Source organism: Chenopodium album, chromosome 23 (assembly GCF_948465745.1).
Source record: "Chenopodium album chromosome 23, dcCheAlbu1.1, whole genome shotgun sequence".
Classification (NCBI taxonomy): Eukaryota; Viridiplantae; Streptophyta; class Magnoliopsida; order Caryophyllales; family Amaranthaceae; genus Chenopodium; species Chenopodium album.
Window position 1 is genome coordinate 29,450,481 of NC_137856.1, and position 18,608 is coordinate 29,469,088.

An 18,608-nucleotide genomic window follows, 5' to 3' on the forward strand; every position below is an offset into this window, starting at 1 on the left:
ATGACAGACTTTGTTGAATCATACTGTAGAGGAAACAGCAACCTGCTGCTCAATTAGCTGTTATTTTTATTAAGAACACAGCTATGATTATAGGAATGTTCTTCTGGACATTTTTTAGATAATTTTTAAAGGTAAAAAGTGTCCTATTAAGCTGAAATCTCGTATAAGTTAACTTAGCCAGGATTAGCAAGCAAGACCCTTTAAGAGTGGGGAACCACAATAAACAAGAGTCCCCGCCTCCAAAGAGACCCTATTGGGATTTGATCCCCTAACCGCCCATTGGCAATATAGCAAGTACGAGAGGTGCGTCTGCACAGGGCCTCAAATTGGAGAGGGCTTTTATTTATACATGTAATTTTTGTTTTTTAAACACTACTTGGCTTCTGTTAATACTTGTATTTAACTTTAAGAATAACAATGAAATTGCATCAATTTGATCACTCTTCCAAGTTCAATTATCCAAGCAATCATAGTTAGAAATTAATGTTCATGGTCAGTTGTACATAGTATTAGTAATCACAATGTAAACATCCACGGGGCTCCCAAAATAGCATCATAATTGACACGGTCCTATTTGATCCCACAACATCATAATTGACACGGTCCTATTTGATCCCACAAACATCGTGATTGTGAGATACTCTTTCAACTAGGCCAAGCCTTGTGTGGTAATGTGATTTTGGACTTGTCCAGCATAAGAATATGACAAAGTATAGTAAAATATTGCTGGTGCCTTAACTTGATGTATTCAAAGGAGCATAATTGTTGCAAGAAAAAGGACACTGAGTCTGTGATGGCATAACTTATGGACCAATATATCTCGATCCAATAGACCTGACCGAACCCAACCCAAACTTACTCGGAAAAAAAAAAAAAAAAAAAAAAAAAAAAAAAAAAAAAAAAAACCAATCAAAGCTAACTTCAAATTCTGAAATTCCTCGAAAAGTTGCATCAAAAAGCAATTCCATTCCGTAGAAAATAGGCATAAAATTTTAACTTGAGAGCTAAGGAAATTATTTGGAATTCAAATTTAAAAAGACAACTGACAATAGTAGTCTTTCCATTTGTCTTCATTTCTTCAAGATAAAATTTCACCAATATCTTCTCTAAAAGTTCCAGTTCACATATACTGAAAACAAAGTAACAACTCACTTCTGTTCTCAAGCTGAGTAATAAATCAATTCTGTTTAGGAAAAACTTGTGCAGCAAAATAAGGTCCCATATTCTTCCATGACCATATGGATTAGAACAGCCCATGCCCACGTCCAAATATGCAAAAACAAAATTGGATTAACGGATGATTATAAATGTCATGCTAACAATTAACTCTTCATGTCGATGTGCTTGTTACATACAATTATCTAGAATGAGAAGAAAACCAGGTTCAGTCGCCAGTAAAAAAGCTTCAGCCCCAATCTAGATCTTTAAAGTCTATACTTCAATGTCAGAATAACAACATCACGATTTCAGATTGCTCCAACAATTTTCCAGCCCAGAATTAAGCTCCATCAGCAAGTGTCCTCTTTGTTGTACTGATATATAGCACTGCATATGGAAAAAGGATCAGTTGGCAGCAGAATAATACGAGTATAAATATGCGGCAACTAACAATTAAAATTGAAGAAAACAGAGCTGATTCCAGCAATTACCATTGTTTCCACGAATGAATGCATCACCATATTTATTTTTCAGCTGACCGTTAACATACTCTTCTGTTTGCTCCATTGCAATGTTCATGTATCCGTCCAGGCATGCTAAAATACCTGAGTATTCAAATTACTAGAAATAAGACAGTTTCAAAGCCCAAATTGATCGGACATCTTAACAAATGTACTTCTTCAGCATACTGAAATAGGGACTTGAACTTAGTTTTTGCGTATTATAGACAATTTTTCTTATCTAACCTTCTTGAGTAAGATAAATTATTATCACTACCCTACCTAGAATTCTGTTCTCAACCCATCAAAATAAAACCCCTTAAGTAACCCAAATTTCAGTGATTATTTGTAGCAAAATATCATGACAGTTCTTCAGCATAAAAAACTTCCTGGAAATGCCAAAATGCTCAAACCTGGAAAGCCAAAGGAATTACAGTAAAAATCAACCTATTTGCTATTCCACAACAGATAATGATTAAAAAAAAAAAAAAAAGAAAGAAAAGAAGGGAAAAATCCTTGAGGAACAATGAATCTACTAGTCTAGACCACCATTAAATGATTCTCAACTTGTTAAAGAACCTAGTACAACATCTAAAAACACCACACTTCTCATAGCCATAACCAAGCAACCAAGACCATATTGTGTCCCAACTACACAGTCAATCCATCAAGCAGCCAACACCACAAATTTGTCCCAAAGTTCAGAAAATTATTATACAGACTGTAATATGACACCATACAGCTTTAGAATGAAAGCAATGAGCTAAAATGGTCATTTTCCGCAAAATCTTCTTTTAGAATGCTATGTTTACATCACTAAATTGACTTTATCAAAGTCATGAACAAGATTTCACTAATCAGATATGCCAGATAAAAACTATTCCAACAAGTTCCTGGATTACAAATTACATGAATGGTTGGCACAAGAGTAGAAAAGTATACAAATTCAGAAATAAAATTCAAATATATATCCACCACTCCCTCTCATCTTCTAGCCTCTCTTTCAACAACTCTTGAGGTGCCTAAAAAGAGAAGTGCTATAAGCCCCCTCCAAAGCTATATTCCCCTTATTTTGTAAACTCCAGCCATGAAGTAATCATTGGTAGGCATGGTAGCACACACCATCTACAGCATGTCTGACAGCTCTGACTCTGTTTGTGACAACTAACAAGTCGTAAGATATATCATTGCTATAATAAAGTAAACTTACAAGGCCTAACTGTGTGTGTGTGAGAGTGAGATATTTTTCTACAGCATCTGACAACTCTGACTGTGAGTGACAACTGAGATTATATTGGAAAACAAGATAGGAAGAAGAATTACATTTGGCGATTTCATTAAGCCTCCTTAATTCTTTTTCAAAATTTATGAGATTATATATTAGTTGTGCCTTCCTTAAATGTCACAAAACTACAGTCAGGATCCCAATTCCCACATGACCCAATGCACATCATAGCTTCCTACATTTATAAGAGAGAACCCAGTAATCTCTTCATTATTTATAAAAAAAAAAAAATTAAAAAATTAAAAAACAAAAAAGAAATAAAAATAAAAATAATCTACAACGATATACACAAAAATATGAAACCATTCAGTCAGTTTTCAAGATGTAAAGCATCTGCTGACTATTCCATTTCAAAGACCTAGATTATTGGGAAGTGAGGGAAAGCTAAATTAGCTTATTCCCAACATTGTGTACGTAACATAGAAAGTGAAATATGCATATGAGATATGAATATATGAGATCATCCGCATGTGAATTAGATAGATAGTCAGCTATTAACTTTTAATCCACCAAGAAAAATCAAAACTTCTTTGATTAATTTTGCTTTGGACAATCCCTAATAATTAGAATCCCAGCATAGTCATGTAAAGATAAATTCAAAAACAGCAATCCTTTAAATATGATAACCTCTATAACTCAATACCTACCAACAACACATCAACAGTCACTATTTACCCACAAACCATGTCTATACAGATCAAGCACCAAATTTGCCCACAAATCCCACAGCAAGCTTAAAACCATGTCTATACAGATCAAGCACCAAACAACCATACCAAAATGCAATACCAAAATAGATATTCTACCACAAAATGTTTCAAAAATTACAAATTACATGTGTGATTCATCAATTACAAGTCCAAGTCTGAAAAATCAGATCAACAGGCTTTGTCTTCTTTATAATCTACCACAACAACCATCCCTTGAACCGAAAATTAATTTGCATATGGTAAAGTTGGGAGCACAAAAGAATTCACGACTTTAGGGATTTCCAACAATATTGGGAATTACAAGCAATAGATAGTTGCATTTGATCTCAATACAGAATGATTCTGCACGAGTCAGTTGCAAACATCTCAAAACACAATATCTGCTTTATCGTTTTCTAGTAAATAAAATTTGAAATTCTTCCAAAAGGTCAGACTTTCCTTCTGACTAATTCAATTATTCATCAGGTAGACAATAGGAAAATTGAAAGCTCTGGTCTCTGGATGTAAGTACTGGGCTATTTTGTTTGAAAAATATAACATTGAAGGTTAAAAATATTTAGGAACTATGAAAGCAAATGCAGTCGATGAAAGGCATTAGAGCCATTGACAAACCATCAAAGCTATATCCCATCTGACTTCTGAGTAATAGACTACTGAAGTGCTTAAAAAGCTCATATGCATAAAATATTGCTCTCTTCACAAGAAACTACAAAAAAGCAGGCACATCAAAAGAAGACTCAAGAACTTTTGACTTCCATCACATATATCCCAGTTCTCCCTCATTTTTGCACTTGTACCCTGAGCTGGACAAAGTATATCCTCAATCACTGAGTGTAATTGTTTAAGAGCATGTTTCGTAAGACTTTATTTTGGTTGGAAACGGATCAATTAAACCATTATTGCCACCAAGTGTTTGGTTAGATGGCTTGGGTAACAAACCATTACCTAGGGGAAATGTTATTTACCTTCTGTTACAAATTTTTTGCAACTTTGAAGGGTGCACGGACTTCTAGGCAAAATTTATTTGTGAGTGTAAGATAGAGAGAGTAAAATAGGAATGCATGTGATGAAGAGAGAGATAGAGAGAAATGACAACCTAAAAAGGAAAGAAAACATTAGTTGCAAATAATGTGTAGCATCCATTTTTGACAAAAGTTGCAAAAAATATGAAATGGAGGTAGCATTTGTTACCCTCTTTAACCTAAGGTAACAAATACCCTTACCTTCCTCAAACAAAAATAAAAGGAGTTAAGTTTAAGTGATATCTTTCCATGTTTAACCAAACAAATGAATATCCCCTCCTCCCCCTGCCCCCTTATTTGTTTCCTTTCCATTCCGTTTCCAATAATTGTACCAAACGCCCTAAGTGAAATGGACAACAAGAAGGCAAAAAAGCCCATAATCTAAAATCCCTCATTATTCATATCTCTACACACTCACTCACACCGCCAGCTACATACACACAAGAGCACCCATTCAGGTTTCGCAACGGAAACCTCAAATCAACACTTGTTCTTGAGTCAAAATGAAAGCAATAAAAGTATAAAATCATCAACAGATATTGAACTAACAAAGCAATTTACTAGATTTCTAATAAACTATAACAAAATCAACAAAAGCACTTTGAACTAACAAAGCAATTCATATATATAGGAAAAATCAAATGAAAAAGAAGACAGAATTTGGGCAAATTACCACGATAATCGACACCAGAATTAAGCTTAACAACAACAGGACGACCGCGAATTGATTTGAGAAAATCTGCAGGAGTTTTAGTATTGCCAGTCGCTTTTTCTCCTCCAGTACTCATCTTAATTCACAATAAGTAGCTAAATGCAAGACATACAGAACAAAATCAAAATAAAAAATTAGGGTTCGTAATTGTTTGAAATGGGGAAAATCACATAAAATTCAAATATTAATTAAAATTATCAGATTAAAAAGATTGAATTCATGAAAGTAAGGAGAAATTGAAGAAAAGGGGGAATTGGAGAAAGAGTACCTGAGTGAGAGAATGAAATTGTGGAATCGTCGGAGGAGAGAGAAAGAGAGAAGGAAGGTGTGAAGCCAACAGCCAAGAGAAGAGAGACAAAACCCGCGAAAAGCCCTAAAAATACTTTCAAGTGGTAAATCCACTACCTTTAAACAATTACTTAGGCCATCTTCCCCTTAAAACAATAACTTCATTTTAGTAAAATTTAATAACTTGAATGATGTAATGCAATATTATAGTCAATCAATAAAATTAATTTAAGTTCAATAAATAATCTCAATTTATTAAAAAAAATTTAAGTTTAGCAAAAATAATTTCACTTCAGAGAAAATAATTTCAGTTTAACAAAAATAAAGTGAAGTAACCAGGCCGTATATTCATCGGTTATTTTTTAATTGCATCATTTGAATTTTCATGGTTGTCCGTGATTTATATCGGAGTAAATAATTTCCATCGTAGTGTGATTTATATCGAAGTAAAAATCTTAATTCTCCACTTGGGTTGTAGCGTTTGGTTGAAATCAAGTCGCTTTCAATGCTGTTTCGGGTTAAACAATGGGACCTTCGGTAAGGTCCTCTCAAGTGGGCTGAAGACTGATCTCGATCCAAGTGATGATGGGCCGAGGATTTCCTGCACAACAAACACGCGTAAACTGGCCTCGGGGGTTGTGCCGAGAAAGGCCCCTCCGATGCCGAAGTCAGTACAGTGCGTAGAGAGAGAGAAAGCTATGAAAGAGAATTAATAGCTTGAGGCTATATGTGAATGAATGTAAAATGGGAGAAGTGAAGACTTTTATACCTTTGCACATGAGGAGAAATGGGCTTTAAGCCAAGTGGGCTTGCCACATTGACTGGACCCTTAACTTGACTTGGCATGGATCGGAGAGTTGAACCTTTGACCTTGAGCTTATAATTGAATCATTTATGGACTGACCCAATTAGGCTAATTTGGACCCAAACAAATGCTATAAAAGTTTGATTTGGGTTGAAGTTCAATTAGGCAATGTTAAAATCAAAGTGATTGGATTAGTGATTAGGTTGCTGATTAAATGAAAATCTACCTGTTACGGGAACAATATAATTAAATACTCTTATGCATAGTATATTCTCTTTTCCCATACCTATGTACTGTATTTGATTTTAAGTATGGGGAAATTTGCAGTTTCATCTTATCTGTTTGAGAGCAGTTGCGGGGAGCGGGGACTATTAATTGATATCTACATATTCTTTTTTATAGTATTTCTATGTTACTCTACATACACCACTAAAGTCACCAATACACACAAGTTCTCCAAAACTCATTACATGTTCTTTTCATTACTATGATACTGTCAACTTAACTTTGTGTTGAAATAGCTTAATGCAACATAGCCACACATACAATACAGATTAGCCAACAATATTCTGACAAATTTGGAAAAGAAAGAAGGAAAAGGCCCGACTCAACTCCATACAAAAACCTACATAACTCTAAAGCGAAATCATATCAAGACGATAAGCTTAAAAGCGAATAATAGTCTTATCATACACGACATGTTTACAAATCATCATGCCCTATCTAAACACACCCAATTAATCACTATTGTGACAAGTCTAGACGATCACTTCCTCTGTCTCCTTTTGTTTGCGGCTTTGTGCTTATACAAACTAACCACCAACAAAAGATAAAAAGAACTAACCCCAACTAACGGGAACAAAAGACCCTTTGCAAAAACCTACTTGGAGTTGAAAATAGCCAAATCGGATAAGTAAATATATAACCCAAAAATAAGTACTTGTATTTGTCTTGTTTTGTTTTGTGCTGTCTTCGATTTGAAGCTCCAAGGAATAGCTGCGCAAAACTCACCTCATCTTTTTTCCAGTCCTCGTCTTTCTTTCTCTCTCTCTAGATCTTTCTCATTCCTCCAATTCTCCAAGGTACGTCCTTTATTCTTTCTTTATTAACAATTTACCCCCTTTATTGTAATTTCTTCATTCTTTTTGTTGAATTTTTACCTTTTCAAATTTAAATTAATCATCAAATTTGGTGTTTTTTTAATGATTACGTGATTTTTTTGGGTTAATTTTGTGGGTTTATTGGTAAGAATTTGTGGGTCAATTTGGCCAATGTCAAGTTTTGATTTTTATTTTTTTTTGGTATCTAGGGTTATTATTAATTGTTTTTTTGGGTGTTGACGCAGCCATGAAATTTATAAATTAGGGTTTTCGCATTACGACCTATAGATAACGTATACATTTAGGTTAAAGGGTTTAATTTATTTTCTGTTTTATGATTTTGTCTTAATATTTGAAGAAATATTATTAATATAATTATAAATTTAAATTGTGTTTTGGTTGGTATGAAAGATTGGTTTATGGGAATTTGAAATTTGATAAATTTATGACAATTGATTTTTGTATGAATATTAATGTTTGTAATATGAATGTTTGCAGTCATTGAGTTTGGAAAAAAAATCACCTGAGAAATTTTAGGAATTTCTGTGGTAGGTTCTGATTGTAAGAAAAGTGACGGAATAACAGAAAGGAGTGTTATCGAGTCAAATCGAATAACACATTGATCAGGAATCATGGAGAGTGAGCTGGTGGTATTGTTCGAGGCCGCCAAGAAGGCGGCAGACGCTGCAGCAGCGGAAGACATTGGCTCTGCCGATGAGGAAGCTCATTGCCTTGCAGCCTTGAAGGAGCTAAAGGATTTCCCTGTCAATTATCAGCTTCTTGTTTCGACCCAGGTTTGTTCTACTTTTATACATTTCTTTCCTTTCTGTTTCATTAATTAATAATTATAACTGTTAAATATGTTCTTTATCTTGGGCATGAAGTTTGTCGTTACCACGTGGCGTTGAATTTGTATCTCTTAGTGACATTCTCTTCTTACACGAATGACCGAGACATTACTTTTAAAGACGTGCCTAATGCTTAACTAGGGTTGATTGAGCTTTGAGTACTTAACTTTAAAAGTGGTGAATAAAAAAAAGGATAAATCTTTCTTGTTGGCCTATTGGGAAATCTAAGATACGCTACTGGTTTAACTGTGAGTTTAGGCTGAAACATTGCCTTTTGAGAGATTGTTATTATGGTTTTCCCATTTTTGGATAGTAAGGAAGGGTTTTGGGAGTATCATAAGTTCCTCAAATGTGAAATTTGGATATTTTTTATCAGTTAGGATTTTATTAACTAATCGTTTGAATTTAAACAGAGAATTAGTGCGGCCTAGAATAATCTACGTAGACAGTTGATATAATTTAACAGCTATATCTCCCCTGTGTTTTTCATCCATGCATAAAGTAACTTAGTAGTCAAATCGTGATTGGTGTTTTGAAAATTTTTTGGAGCTTGAAATTTCATACTTTATGTTGCATAATGCTTTTGAGGATGACGGTTGATTAGAAAAGAATATGGATAGTGTTCATCATGAAAGGTTGTTGGACTGACAATCATTGGCAAATCTTTCTTGGAAAATGAATATGGATATTCCTTTTATTTTTTCTTTGTTAAAATCGGGCGTAGTACTATATTCGAGCTTATAGACCTGTTGGGTTGTTGTGCTGCAGAGTTGCTGCTAACCTGCATAAGGGTCGTTGTTATATGTTTTATGAGATGCCCTGCTGTTGTTTCATAACGCATTTACACTGTTAGGAATTCTAGGATTATAATTTAATTGGGGGGTGGGGGATGGGGGGTGGGGAAAGAGAAATAAAGGAATGGGGTGGGGAGAATTTTTTTTTTTTTTTTTTTTTCTCTCCCCTATTATTACCACCTCCGTTTCATATTGTTTGCAACGATTTGACATAAAGTGTGAGTGGTAAGTGTCTAATACTCTAATCGTTGCAAATAATATAAAACAAAGGTAGTATTTGTGTAATATGTTAACAATTGTGGTGAGTAATGGAAGGGAAGAGACTGTTGTATAAAAGTGTTTCCCATTCACCGGACTCAAAAACCGACTGTCCAGACTGTTTTATAGATGCTCTACCAGAGTCAAATATTACTCAACTAAATAAGAAATCAACAAGGAAGCTGAATATCTATGTGAACCTCAGTATGAACCTCACTTCTTGCAACTACTAATCCATTCTTGGTAATCTATCCTTACCATAGATTTATGGTTAGAATATCAAAAGCTGTTATTAATATAAAAAAAAAGGGGAGAAAACTGAGAGAGAAGTAACAGAGGGAGAAAAAGAGAGTGAGGAGGAGAGACAAAATTATGACAGAGGAAAGATAGTGAGGAATGGAGACTTGGAGAAAGAATATGATGGGGTCAGTTTATAAAGGATAATACTGTCATTTGCGGGTTTGTAATTTGCTTGCTTTTTTCCGTCAAATGTTTCCCACGTCGAGGATCAGGGTTTACAATAGAAACAGAAGACTGGAAAAGGCTCATAGGGTTGGGACACTGTACGGTTTACAATTTAGGATGCATATGTAGATTGGTTTCTCTATGAGCTATATAATGGCTTACTCCTTTGTTAGAACTTTGTTTGACATTCAAAGTTGCTTACAATGGTAGTCTATAAGGAGTGTGTATAATTTTTATTGAGATTCTTACTTATTGAGTCAATATGCATTTAATGATCAGGTTGGAAAGCGTTTACGGCATCTTACAAAACATCCAAGAAAGAAGATTCAGAGTGTTGCAGCTGGTTTGATTGAAATATGGAAAAACATAATACTTGAGGAAACATCACAGAAGAAAAATGGCGAGGTTGGTAATAATACTATGAAAGTTGAGGTTGCCAATTCTGGCAGTACCAAGAAATCAATTCCAGTCAAGGATGAAAAGAGCACACGGGGAGAAAATGTGAAAGTCGAAAAAGTTGAACAAGTTGTTTCACCCAGACCACAAAAGCTTGCTAAGACCAAAAGAGGTCCTGTTGAAAGTAAATTTGAAAATGGTAATGCATTAAAGGTTGAGAGAACGGTAAAGCAAGAGAAGCTGGGCTCCAGTGCAAAACCAGCTGCTAATGCTCCCCCAAAGTTGCCTTCCATGGTCAAGGCTGGTGATCCCATACGTGATAAGATGCGAGAGCTTCTTTTAGATGCTCTATCCAAGGTTTCTAGTGAGGCAGATGAAAGCATTAAAGAACAAGTTGATGCTTGTGATCCAATTCGAGTGGCTGTTTCAGTGGAGTCCGTAATGTTTGATAAGTGGGGTCGTTCTAATGGTGCTCACAAGTTTAAATACCGGAGCATTGTATTTAACATCAAGGATGCTAAGAACCCAGATTTTCGTAGGAAAGTCCTTCTAGGGGATATCAAGCCTGAAAGGATTGTCGACTTGACAGCCGAAGAAATGGCCAGTGAGCAAAGACGAATAGAGAATCAAGAGATTGAAAAGAGGGCTCTTTTTGACTGTGAGCGTGGTGGTCCACCAAAGGCCACAACTGACCAGTTCAGATGTGGGAGATGTGGGCAGCGCAAGACCACATACCACCAGATGCAAACTCGTAGTGCTGATGAACCCATGACAACTTTTGTAACTTGCGTTAACTGCAATAATCATTGGAAGTTTTGCTGAGCTATTTTATTGGAAAATTCTGGCATTGCTGAGCTGCTTGGCACATAAGGAGGTGATGATTACAACTGCATTATATATTTCAACCTTCTGGTTTCTGTTGCCTTTCCTGTGCAAGTATTTTTGTGGTGCTTGTGCAGTTGCCTGTTTACAATTTCACCATCTTTGGAATTAGAGAATGAAAGTGATGTGATCTTCACTTTTTATAGTTAAGTTTCTGATCAGCTTAGATGAGTTTGTAGGATTTTTTAAGTGTTGCCCTTCTATTTGTTTAAGATGTTACTTAATTGTCAGATCGGCTCTTGTAGAGCTGTAATTATTTGAACAATAACGTTGGTGAAATCTATAACTTCTCTTGCTTATGGTATATGTTTACTCATGTCCGTGCTACGTATTATACTATATCTTTTTATACAGTTTCTGTACAATACATGAACATACTGTGCAGTTTTTCCATCTTTGAGCACCTCAATTAACTAGCCTGAGATCCTCCTGCAGAAGGGGCTCGCTTTAATCTCTACCATCAGCTATGCTAATCTTGAGTTTATGTGTGATAGTACAATCTAATGAAGTATGAAATTTGCTTACGTAATAATGAAAATTGCAATTTACTTTTCTCATTCGAAGCATATGGAATAGAGTAGGATTCTTCTTGTCTCCTTCAGGAAGGCCTCGTTTATCGTCAGTATTCAACACGGTGTGAACCTTCAAGACGGTCTTCAGGTGATGGAAGTACTTTATGTATTTATTGACTGAAGAACTTCATATCGACTGAATCGACATGAGTCTTATGGGTTATGACCATCTGCAGTACTTGTGGAAGCAACTTCTACTGGCTGGGATTCCATTCATTCCGCCCCCTTGGTTTTTTATGGGTAACAAAGCATCAAATTATCACTCACTTTGTCATCGCACCTTTTAAGTTTCCATCAAACTGGTGATTACCTTTTGAACAAGATTACAAGCTCAGGCTAATTTTGAAACCCGGGAATAATCTTCTACATGAGATTTATGAGGTGCATAAGCTATATAATACAGCAAAATAAAGCGTCCTTAACACTTGTAAATCAATGAGATGAGAATTCTAAGTTATAAGGTTACAACTTTTCAAAAAATGTGCAGTTTTACAATCCTAACTCAGCAATTATCATAGGACATCCTCCTGCAATAGAATATGCATAAAACTTACCTGTCCTATATTCCTAAACACCTTCATTAGAGGTTATCACACAACAGGCGTCACTGCTGCCTATACAGGGATCACCAACTCTCATACATATATATATGATGCTTGAAGATATAGTTAAATTACCAAAGCTAACATGCTACATCTAGAATATTCTAGTTTGTAGGTCTAGCTGTGTTGACTCAGCTCCTGCTACCCAAGAGGTGATGGCGCAAACAACAAGAGATACTGGGAGTTCAACAGTTTGCAGATGAAATTTCGGTACAAATTTGTCATTAGAACTGATCATGAATTAGCAACTGTGTTGGCAACTTCAATATGGTCAGACTCCTTAACAATCACTCCTTTCTCTGGATTGAACTGCAAACAATGAATGCAAAGTTAAGACTTCAGATAACACTAGTTGAGACTTGAGAGCATCAAAAGGACTGACTGACTGACTGACTTAGCTCAGAGCTCTAGCATCAGAAATCCTACTTCAATGGGGATAGTGTAAGTTAAATATTGCAGTTTTTATAATTAATTATCAACAATAAGCTAAAAACACAGGTTTTAATTTTCCTTCCTTTAACTTTCCTGCCAAGAAAATAAATTTAAAGATAAGTATCAACAGATGAAATGTATAAATTCCAACTTGCTAAATACATTCCATATACTAGGTAATTAATGAAAAGAGAACTAAAAAAAAAAAAAAAAAAACAAACAATAACAGAACGGGTGAAACCAACTACCAAGAGTAAAATAGAAATTATATGCAAATTATTACATTCGTATTATATGGAGATGTCACAGGTGAAAATCACAGAATCGTAATTAAGCATGTGCAAGTTAACAAATTATAGAGTATAATAGTAGTTTCAGGCAATCTAGCAAACAACAGAGGAAAGTTTCTAGATTTCATACAGGAATCTTTACTCCTAATTGTTTCAAGTGGCTTACGGCATGAAGGAAAGGGTATCTGAAAAGAGTAAAGAAACACAAGTCCACAGAGTTCTTTAATGTGGCCTCTTATTTCGCTGGTTTTCAGATTTGACTGATGGGCAATAATTTTTTTTTTAGGGGGTGTTTATTGTTTAAGATGAAAACCTCCCTATTTTCTAACTGTTCAAAAGGCAAATGAATCAAATTCAATTTTTTTTAATAATATAAAATATCCTTTCACTCAAATATCAAAGGCAATTCTTCTCCCATTATCCTTCCATACAAGGGTTATCATCTCAGGGTTTGATGCAATTTCAAGCGCAAGGCTTCTCAACATGCCCTAACAGCAAAGTGTTATCACACATAAAATCAGAACTTTTACCGACGCATGTATAGTTGATAGCTTCATGTTTACACGGACATCATTCAATGCATACAAGTAAGCATTACAAAACTGTAGACAAGGTGTAATGGATAAGCCAATGCACTTCAACTATCATGGAATCTTAGAAAAGGAAGGTAATCATTTTTTTACCTGCTTCTCGGGTTCTGCTGATTGAAATCTCATATGTCCAATGTTGCTGAAGGCCTTTTCTTGACCTTGAGATACATGCTTCAAGGGAGAAAATTCTACTAGTGACAACTGTGACTTTTTCCGCTTCCTTCGCCGAGTAAGATTTGGGCTCCAAAATGGTGGTGGTGTAGCAGGAATATGATACAGGATGCCTTTCAGAGTATCAGAGCCCAAATTCACAGACACAACATACCCATGATCCAATTTTTCGTCAATAACTCCAATCAAAGATGCACCAGGCTGTAAATGGACACTTGCTGCATGAAATAATCGCAGCATTTTCTCATTACAAACAACTCATATGAAAAACAAAAAATCAAGACTCATGCATATAGATAATTATGGTTCCATGGGAGCAAGAATTATGTGCTGTGAATAGCTCAATCTAAATCCTAACTAACAGCCACGCTTCTTTTCTACTAGGAAGCACACTGGGTCATAAGCTAAATTGTAATTTGCCTATTGCTTAAAGAAAAAAAAAGGAAAAAAAAAAAAACTGGTTGTGTCTAATGCAGAATTAAGCATATCAATGAGGTTTCAGACAAATTAATTGTCAGATCGCTCTAATTCACACTGGTACAGCACATACAAGTGATATCACACCTTGAGGTCTAATGACATAGAAACAAGGAGGTATTTTGGCTCTTGGGGTTATCTTCAGGTTTGCTTTGACAACAATTGGAATATAATGATGGAAAACTTAGGCCTTGTTCTCTTCACTTGATTTTTGCTGAATTTAAATTAATTTTGCTGAACTTATATAATTTTTACTGAAAATACATTATTTTTGTTTAACTTCAATTACTTTTAATTTAAATTAAATCATTGTTGTTGAACTTAATTTATTTTTTCAAAACTTAAATTTGTTATTTACTGAATAGAACTTATATTTACTTATTTACTAATTTATTTTATCTTATCTTATTTTTTGTTATTTAAAGTTAATAATTTCTATTCATTGGAAAACTTATTTTTGCTGAACTTAACTTAATTCCATTGAAAGATATTATTGAACATTAAATGAATTAGCTGAGGGAAATAAAGCCTTAATAGGTTAGGACAACGCCCACGGTAAAAAGGAAGTGAAGAGCAGTTCTAATAAATACAAGTAAATTAATAAGTGATTTCTTGCTTATATATTTTTGAGCTAGCTATTATAATAACACAACGTTATACTGCACTTCAATTCCCACTAGAGAAGTTCATCAACATATGATTCTTCCTTTGTTCCTTTTCAAATTGAATAATTTGAAATTTACACAATCACACACTACGCATTGTTTTTTTTTTGGTGATTTTTTCGTAAGGAAAAACATATCACGTAGGGTCTTGTTAAACTCATCTCAATTTGCACTTTTCATAAATTGATTTTTTTTTTAGTGTTTAAATATTGATTATTGAAGATATTAATGGTGAAAGTATGCATTGGCATGCGTGAATATGAGATGTTTCATTATACCAGAATGCATTCTGGATTTATGGCAATTGATGAGGCAAATCATCGGTTCAATAACTAGTTTTCCAGTAGGCAGCAATTAACATGCACTTGTACATAGCAGTAGCAGCAGAGGTTGTATGCAAAAGCTAACAAATTATGCTTTCCACAATAAGATATAGGATGGGAACTGGCAAGAAAGCATTATTGAGGAATAAATGACACTCTAGTTTTCTCATTGACACATCTCAATCAGAAAAAAGTTATGAAGATGTGATGGCTAATAGCTGTGGTTTCATCAACACTAGCAAAGAAACATCTCAGACTACATCAATAAAGTGTGTTATCTAAAACTAAAATCGTTCCAACATTTACTTGGATCCATTTACTATTAAAGTCACCTTTTTGAAAAAAATATATTCTGCTATTCTTAAATCACTAGTATAAATAAATCACTAGTATAAAATTCACATCCAATAGGAACAGTAGATTATTGTAGATATAAAAAGTTAAAAAATACTGGCTGAACGGCATATAAGAAGGCCATCCAGGTACCTTGCAAATGGCTTGTGTTGGTAGATTTTTCATTGAAGTCTGAGGTAGATTCCATAGTTGAGCCAATAACAGTCATTTGTTCTGCAGCATCTAAGGAGCACAATAAAATGGAGGTTTGTCAGGGAGCTAATTGGAAAGCATATGGAAGTCATGGTAGCTAATGATGAAGGCATGAAGCTATTGTACCAGTGATAGCAACTGCTGGAGCTTTTTTCTTTAAAAAATATGCCTGCTCAAAGTGATATAACAATGACAAATAATACTTGCGTAGGAGAAATGATCTTTTGATAGTCACAAAATTGAAGGCAGCGACCACCTCCTCCCATTTCCGATCTGAAATTACCTAAGACAGTAGAAGGAATATTATAATTTCAGCAATCAGCATGAATATAGAAGTTACATATATCAATGTTAGGTTACAGTGTTGCACAGGTCGGGTATGAAAAGGAAACAAGAAAGTCAACTCCAAACGACATTAATATTGCTAAATCACAACTTCTGACGAAGATTTCAAGGTGAATAAGTCCACAAAGAAGACTTTCCTCCTCATTCCCAAGTCCCAGTCCCATTGTAAACTCCCTCCACTGTCTTAAAACAAACCTAAACATGGCATCTATTAAACCAGCCAAACTCATGCATAACACAACAACCAACCCAATATACTACTAGCCTACCTGTTTTAGACACTTCCAGTCGGGTGTGAGCAACATAGATGAAGGTAGAAGATATGCTTTTACAAAACATAAAGAGTAATTTTAATGGTGCCAGCTTTTTCAAAATCCAGTCACTTACTCAACATTAGGTTTTATACATTGGTTATAAAGTTATTGTCAGAGTGGGTCATATGATCAATGCAAAATGTCAAATTGAAACAACTTTTACAAAATGGAGGGAATGGTAAATTTGCTTCCCCAGCCCCCTAATCTCAAAAAGTAGATTACAAAATCACAGCAAAATTGCAGACAAACAGATACATGGAATACTCAGGATTGAGAGAAACTATAGGCAGAGGAAGAAGAAAAAGAAATTCCTAAGAAATTGTTTTCAAAACAATACAATATATTAATAACAGTAATCAACTATGAACATTAATACAAACAGAGAAAAATACAACAGATGGAAAGGTCTAATGATTCTGTTCAATTTCATTATTGAAATTACTACTTACTTTGTCAAGACCACCACGAGACGTAACCTCTACAAACAGGCGATGTAAATCTAGAGTAGCTCCTCCAACAGAAGGAGAACTGCAAATTAATCAAAGAAGTTTGAAACCCTATTAGTAATTACCAAACCAAAATATAAACTTCAACCAACCCAAACACATAAATAACCCAAACATCAACTAGCAGCTAATCAATCCTATGAATAGCAATCCAATTAAGTTTCAACATCATCAATGGAACACCATTTCTTATTCCACCTAGCTTGAAAAGGCGGTATCGGTGGTCTCGAGAGGAATTTGCTTCACAACAATTGGTCAGAATTGATAGAAGAGGCTTCTAAATAAAGCTCTTGCACCCTTTTCTCTTCTTCCAAATGGGTGAAATTTGACTAAAACAAAGCAAATAACATGATTTCTCCTCTTTTTTTTTCTTTTTTTTTTTCCTAATTTTTTAATAATTTGATAATCAAACAAATAAACCCTTTGATTTCACAAATGCTCCTTCAATTTAATCATGCATTACTATTATTATTCAACAAAAGAATAAATAAGCAGTATAATAATTCCCAGAAGTGAGTAGAATAAACCCAGTATATGAAAGCAAAAATTGAGGTAAAAAAATTAAAATAAGAAAAGTGGAAAATAAATGCATAAATCAAAAAGGAAAAGAGAAATAGAACAAACATGAAATGGGTGTCGAAGGAAGAGTGAAAATCTTTGAGCTTTTGCAAGAAAAGGTCAGAATTTTGCACAAGTTTGTGGTATTCAGCTTCATCCGCCATTTCTGGGTAACATTTTGTTGTTGTCGATTCCTCATCATTTTCCTCAGCCTGCTGTGTTTCCTCTTCCTGCATCTCCTCCATCTCCATTTCTATGGTCATTGAATTTCTTCGATTTTAATGTGTAAGGTAAAGATTCTCTCTTTTCTTCTCCTACTCAGTTCAGGGTTTAACAGTCATCTTGAAGCCTATTTTGCCAAATTTAAAACCCCAAGTTTTCTTAATCCCTCGTTTCAAAAAGAACGATCCATTCGGTCAAAACTTTGTCCCAAAAAGAATGACCCATTTGCATTAAAACTCCCACCAATTTGCTACAATATTTGTGCAAAATTAGCTTCCCCATATAAAAATTTGATTTTTCATGTTATTTTATTACTTTCTCTCTCAATTTTTTTACAAAGCCCATGTAAATTTATCTTTTCAATATACTTTTACTTCTTTTTACTTAACTTCCTTAATACCCGCGTAATCAATCCAAATGGGTCGTTCTTTTTGGGACGGAGGGAGTATAAAATAGAGGTGTCAATTCGGATGTCATCGGGTTTGATTAAGTTAGATTGGGTCAGGTTAACTATGAGTATAAATTTGAGTCATGGTCAATTATTGAGTTTATAGAAGTCAAACCTGAATTGATTTTTTTCATGTCGGTTTTAAATCGGGTCGGTTTTTTGACACCTCTACCTGTAAGTATATCTCCTCTAACAATATTTATTGTTTTGTAAGATCGAGTTGGGTGACATTTTTTTTTAACGAGTTGGGTGACATTTGATATTTATTGTTTTTAGAAAATTTTATATTATGAAGTTTGATAAAATAAATTATGAACGGTTTAT

General features: G+C 34.5%; 3 protein-coding genes across 4 annotated transcripts; 1 reads left to right on the plus strand and 2 right to left on the minus strand.

Annotated features, from left to right (window-relative positions):
• Positions 1–1,272: 1,272 nt before the first annotated feature.
• On the minus strand, positions 1,273–5,758 carry LOC145608923 (sm-like protein LSM36B). The gene is made up of 4 exons (XM_081664506.1): positions 5,656–5,758; positions 5,349–5,482; positions 1,650–1,763; positions 1,273–1,545 (listed from the first exon to the last, which is right to left on the minus strand). The coding sequence occupies exons 2-4, from the start codon at positions 5,461–5,463 to the stop codon at positions 1,499–1,501; spliced, it is 276 nt and encodes a 91-aa protein (XP_081520632.1). The 5' UTR covers positions 5,464–5,482; positions 5,656–5,758; the 3' UTR covers positions 1,273–1,498.
• A 1,677-nt stretch (positions 5,759–7,435) lies between these two features.
• Positions 7,436–11,552, plus strand: LOC145608072 (transcription elongation factor TFIIS-like). Of its 2 annotated transcripts, none has more exons than XM_081663675.1 (3): positions 7,436–7,562; positions 8,079–8,374; positions 10,225–11,552. In XM_081663675.1, exons 2-3 carry the CDS (start codon positions 8,213–8,215, stop codon positions 11,161–11,163), a joined length of 1,101 nt encoding a protein of 366 aa, XP_081519801.1. In that variant the 5' UTR covers positions 7,436–7,562; positions 8,079–8,212; the 3' UTR covers positions 11,164–11,552. The 2 variants fall into 2 exon arrangements, with proteins under 2 accessions (XP_081519801.1, XP_081519802.1); XM_081663676.1 differs by having other exon boundaries at positions 7,445–7,562; positions 8,133–8,374.
• Positions 11,553–12,157: 605 nt separating this feature from the next.
• LOC145609307 (high mobility group B protein 10-like) lies at positions 12,158–17,945 on the minus strand. The gene is made up of 6 exons (XM_081664820.1): positions 17,681–17,945; positions 17,000–17,078; positions 16,018–16,174; positions 15,832–15,921; positions 13,803–14,098; positions 12,158–12,706 (listed from the first exon to the last, which is right to left on the minus strand). Exons 1-6 carry the CDS (start codon positions 17,875–17,877, stop codon positions 12,632–12,634), a joined length of 894 nt encoding a protein of 297 aa, XP_081520946.1. The 5' UTR covers positions 17,878–17,945; the 3' UTR covers positions 12,158–12,631.
• Between the last annotated feature and the right edge of the window lie 663 nt (positions 17,946–18,608).

Excerpts from the sequence above, each read along its gene's own strand:
- LOC145608923 (XM_081664506.1), bottom strand. The coding sequence starts at position 5,463 with ATGAGTACTGGAGGAGAAAAAGCGACTGGCAATACTAAAACTCCTGCA. Across the intron at positions 1,764-5,348 it reads TTCTGGTGTCGATTATCGTG|GTATTTTAGCATGCCTGGAC; the intron begins GTAATTTGCCCA and ends TTGAATACTCAG. Across the intron at positions 1,546-1,649 it reads ATTCATTCGTGGAAACAATG|TGCTATATATCAGTACAACA; the intron begins GTAATTGCTGGA and ends TTCCATATGCAG.
- LOC145608072 (XM_081663675.1), top strand. The coding sequence starts at position 8,213 with ATGGAGAGTGAGCTGGTGGTATTGTTCGAGGCCGCCAAGAAGGCGGCA. Across the intron at positions 8,375-10,224 it reads AGCTTCTTGTTTCGACCCAG|GTTGGAAAGCGTTTACGGCA; the intron begins GTTTGTTCTACT and ends TTTAATGATCAG.
- LOC145609307 (XM_081664820.1), bottom strand. The coding sequence starts at position 17,877 with ATGACCATAGAAATGGAGATGGAGGAGATGCAGGAAGAGGAAACACAG. Across the intron at positions 15,922-16,017 it reads TCCAGCAGTTGCTATCACTG|ATGCTGCAGAACAAATGACT; the intron begins GTACAATAGCTT and ends TGTGCTCCTTAG. Across the intron at positions 14,099-15,831 it reads CAACACAAGCCATTTGCAAG|CAAGTGTCCATTTACAGCCT; the intron begins GTACCTGGATGG and ends TATTTCATGCAG.